This window comes from Sitodiplosis mosellana, unplaced genomic scaffold (assembly GCF_009176505.1).
Source record: "Sitodiplosis mosellana isolate CC-2019 unplaced genomic scaffold, AAFC_SMos_1.0 Smas_scaffold_6226, whole genome shotgun sequence".
NCBI classification, from domain to species: Eukaryota; Metazoa; Arthropoda; class Insecta; order Diptera; family Cecidomyiidae; genus Sitodiplosis; species Sitodiplosis mosellana.
This window is the reverse complement of record NW_022601467.1, coordinates 17,000,651-17,005,570: the sequence shown is the minus strand read 5'-3', so window position 1 is coordinate 17,005,570 and position 4,920 is coordinate 17,000,651. Positions and strand designations below refer to the sequence as shown.

The window sequence follows — 4,920 nt, the reverse complement described above, 5'->3', positions numbered from 1 at the left end:
CCTCAACCCAATAATGCATAATGTTATGATTGTTGCTTGTGTGTACGTGCGTGTGTGTGTGTGTGTGTGAGCAGGCGGTGTGCCTACCTCGCATCTATATGGGCTTTTCATAATTTTGTTCCATCCGATTTACGGTCGATACACATACACGCGATTTACGATGTTCGTTATCTGCTTTGGTCTCTCGGTTTCCGAAATTGGCATATCAATTGGGGTTTGCCATCGAAAATGAATCAGATATACATACACATGTCATAATTGACTGTGGTTATAAGTTAATCGATACACATCGCATCGTTCAAATGGCTTGACGGCGCTAAATAGTCTGATTCCATTCAAATTTGGTCATGATTTCGATGGCACGGTGAACAAGCACATTTGATGCGGCACAAATTCGTACACATACGTCTTCTTTTTGCATCTTTTACCATAAATTATTCATATTTTTCACCACAACACACCGACAACACACTTGACTTTCTATTCACATGACAGACACTAATCACTATTGACTCTTATATTGCTGATATAATCGCGTACAAATATTGGATTTTTTGCTTGCGGGATGCTTCGGTAAGTTTAGAATTTGTGTGTGACAAGTAACATACCGCCTTTGGCTAGTAAAAACAACGAACTAAAGTCTCGACTGGCTCTGGCTAGAGATGTAAAGTGAAGGTAATGCTGAGAGGAAAAGCAATATGATCAATTGTTATTAACTTATTTACCAATTATCAAGTTTCAGTATTTCAGGCTGGCCAAGTCTGGTCACGCACTTCAATAAACGAAAAAAAAACTAAGTAAACAAACGATGCCAACAATTTAATGCAGAGTCATACGTAAATCGGTAATTCATTAACAAAAATACACTTAAAATTAATCTTGAATTGCGACACTGACAAAAATAGCATTTAATCGGTGTCTTTTCAATAAATTCGGTCGATTCACATTCAAATTTTTTCAGTTTCGGCTTCAGCATTTTGGTGTGTACATTTATGATGTGTTTCCGAGCTGGCGCCAAATATTGCAAAATTATCGTATGTTTCTTTCTTCGGTTGTATATTCCAGCTGTCTCACGATGAAAACCAAACTCGTTTATCGAATATGAAAAACCAACTAAGATTATGGGCGAGCTAGATTAATGTGGGTAACCATAAACGGTTGATTGTTGCGTAATACGCTTTTTGGAGAACGAACATCGAAACGCAACCGATTTTAAGTTATCTGAGAGAGTGTACGGTTTTTCTAATGGCTTTTTTCTCTTGTTATTCGTTCGTTTGTGCGTTGTTGCCGATCGATGCGCGGCGGAAATACATGAAGATGAATTTCATTCAACTAATAAGACAATTTAATGGACATTAATTTGGACACTTAAGTGTAATCAGTGTCATGAAAACCATTGGAAATGATTTGGATGCCCTTGCAGTGGCTGCACTATAAAAAGACGGAATTTCTCCCGTAGAACATCAATTGTATTTTTCGATAGTTCTAAAGAAGTGCAGCTCAACATTGGTGACTGGGGTGTTGGTGGATATAGGAAAGAAATAGTTTGAAAATTTATTGTTTTCGGTAGTGCAAGTGGTTTTATTTCTTTCTCTCGAGACAAAATGGTGTCGAAATTGATTGTTTTGTGTCTGATGATAAGTACCGTTTTGATTGGGCTGGCGGCAGCCAATGAGCCAAAGAAAGAGGGCTACGAAACCAAATACGATAACATCGATCTGGATGAATTGTTGAAAAATGATCGACTGCGAAAAAATTACGTAAAATGTTTATTGAATGAAGGCCCGTGCACGCCTGATGCACAAGAATTGAAAAGTAAAGCCAAAATACACACAAATCCATTTAAACAAATCACAGAATCGATAAAAGCACTGAAAGATTTTCTCGTTAGGCTCACTTCCAGACGCGATAGCCACCAATTGCTCAAAATGCACCGAGAAGCAAAGAAGTGGTTCCGAAAAAGTGACACATTATCTAATTGACAATCAGCCGGAGGAATGGGATCAATTGGCCGTTATCTATGACAAAGACGGTGAATATAAGCGAAAATATATTGAATCGAAGATGCATGAACCAAATGCTACTGATCCCAACGGAGAAAATGACAAAAAAGACGACGAAACCGAGGAAAACGAACGGAACGAACAACCCGAAGCTAAAAATAAACCGGAATAGAGGAAAAGACAATGTGTGGATAAATGGATAAACAACGGTCAACGGTCCCATCTTTTTGAAATACAATACTTTATTACTTTGAATTACATGAAATTTGTTTGATGTAGCAACAGTACACGCACCTGCAATAAATGGTCAAAATATGAACGACTAAAAACGTTGGATAGAGTTGTTTTTTTTTCTCTCGATTTGATTGAGTATAAGATTTCAGGTGAACCAGTTCCGGTATGACGACACACATATTCAGGATCTGATCAATTTGGTAATTTCATATTCTGGAATTTCTGCAAACGAGTTTCCCTTTTGATTGTGTTCATCATAATATTCAATTTACCTCATTAGTAAATCAAACGACTTCAAATTACGCCACAATATTATTTTTTCTTTCTTATTTTTTTTTTCGTTTGAATTCCGCCAATTAAACTTTGAACAATGAATCAGCCGAGTGTATGTTACGAATACAACTTTGAAAAAAAGTGCGAAATTGATTGAAGCTTTTAGTTGTTTTGCGTTCGAAGAACTTTTCTCGAAAGTTCCATGTTACTTTGTGAGCAAACATAGACGATACGCAGCTTATAGTCTATCGTTTGTATACACACTCACCCATACTGAGAAAGCGAATGTATACTGCTCTCACAATGAAAAACGCTATGAGACGACATTGCAATAAATGGCCCGCAAATGTAGAGGACAACGATTTATTGCACCCATTCTCAAGCCATAACACATTTTATGAGGTTTCACCGACAACAAACGTATGAATATGCCAGTCAGTGGTGGACGCCGTGTATTTTAATCAACACAAACAAAAACAAAAATAATAAATTTCATTTCATCACACAAATTGCCGCCGCTCCTAAACCTATAGGTTATAATATATATATGTATACATTGGTGTGTGAATCCCGCATTGCGTTGCTATAATTTTTACCGATTTATTCATTTCCCCAGCTGAATTTATTTTTGCAATAATTTTGATGATTGCTTTCCTATTAAAAAAATCTACATTACAAATGTGATCAAAATGTTCTCCATATTTTCTCCATACATACACTACCGTGCAAAAGTTTGGAAACTAGGTATTTTTCATACAAATTGACCATTTTTGGTGGACTCATTAACATATTTCGGAAACACCTGCACTCTTGATATTTTGTGCATAGTTTCCACAACGTTTCAATAGTAAATCACAGAGGTTTCATCAAAAAATATTCACGTATTTAAAAAATATATCAATTTGAATTTGATCTGTTTTAATCTTTATACAAATTTGATCATTTTTCACACAGTACAAATTCAAATTGCTATATTTTTGAAATTCATCAATATTTTTTGATGAAACCTCTGTGATTTACTATTGAAACGTTGTAGAAACTATGCACAAAATATCAAGAGTGCAGGTGTTTCCGAAATATGTTAATGAGTCCACCAAAAATGGTCAATTTGTATGAAAAATACCTAGTGCTTCCAAACATTTGCACGGTAGTGTATCAGTATGACTCACACTAATGTCGCATAAAATGTGTGCTCATTTTCGGTGTGATTTAGAATTCCACACCAAAAGCTCTATACAAAATGAGTACATTTTTGATGTGACTGACAAATACGATATTTGATGTATTTTTATTCATTCATTTTTTTATTCATACCACCAAGTACGAATGAGGTAGTTTGGCCGGAAAAGAATGCAAAAACTGTTACAATCGTATTGAATTCTCGCCTCGTTAACAACCAGGCTCTTTTCATAAATTGTCATAGCAGTCTCTGCTATTTAACAAATTTAATTCCCATAACTATCGTTTAAAATTTATGCACAAAACTGCAACAGTTGACGGAAAAGACAGATATTTTCCAAATTATACATTTATTTCAAAAACAATTGCAAGGACATCGATCATTCGATTTGAGATATGGGACGAAGATGGAACTCTTTTTTCTAGAGAAGATGATTTAATGCAAACCTGGACTACAAATCTGGATTAAATTTTGATTAATAGTCACAACAAATTTGCGAACGGACAATATATTGAATTTGTCGCATTTTGGAGAGATGAAATAGCTAGCTAATGTTGTTTGAATCATTAACCCAATCTAAAAAATTTGAACATTTGTTCGCGCTGTACGCCCGTGGAAAACTTTAAATGTAAATAAAAGTAGTAAAGACAAAAAAAGTCACCATGAGTATACACTATAAGGCGCCCAAGATTTGTATGTGCCAATATCAAAACGCAGAATTCAATGAAAGAGACTTTGTTGATTATACTGGCCAAAAAAATATTCATTTCAATTACAGCCCACTCAGCTAGCTCACTTCCTTCATGCGGTGAGGTACATTTTTTCACAAAAGGATCGAGTTTTGCTTGAATTTTCTCCATTGTGATTTTTTGCCCAAATATCTCAAGTAAAAAATGTTCTGTAATGTGCCTTAGTTTGTGTCTCAATCGTTTTTATTTTACGTGCTCATTCACCGATGAACAATGTATTTCCTTTAGATTATGTCGAGAATAACCGTTGAATATTTGAACGTTGGCCATTTGAACTGTTCGAGACAAGTTTGCCGGTGACAAACACAACGTTAAGTGCCACATCAAAAGGCTATTCTTGATTTTCTCAAATGTGTATAGTGCACAGCAGTCGATCAAACACAGTCGTACTATTCACATTCGCACAGTGCGAATCGCTCTTGATTCCATCATCGACACACACACACACACACACACACACACACACACACACACACACACA

At 35.7% G+C, this 4,920-nt stretch overlaps 1 protein-coding gene across 1 annotated transcript; it reads left to right on the top strand.

Annotated features, from left to right (window-relative positions):
- Positions 1–132: 132 nt before the first annotated feature.
- On the top strand, positions 133–2,336 carry LOC129579357 (ejaculatory bulb-specific protein 3-like). The gene is made up of 2 exons (XM_055469393.1): positions 133–1,815; positions 1,892–2,336. The coding sequence occupies exons 1-2, from the start codon at positions 1,605–1,607 to the stop codon at positions 2,173–2,175; spliced, it is 495 nt and encodes a 164-aa protein (XP_055325368.1). The 5' UTR covers positions 133–1,604; the 3' UTR covers positions 2,176–2,336.
- The last annotated feature ends 2,584 nt before the right edge of the window (positions 2,337–4,920 follow it).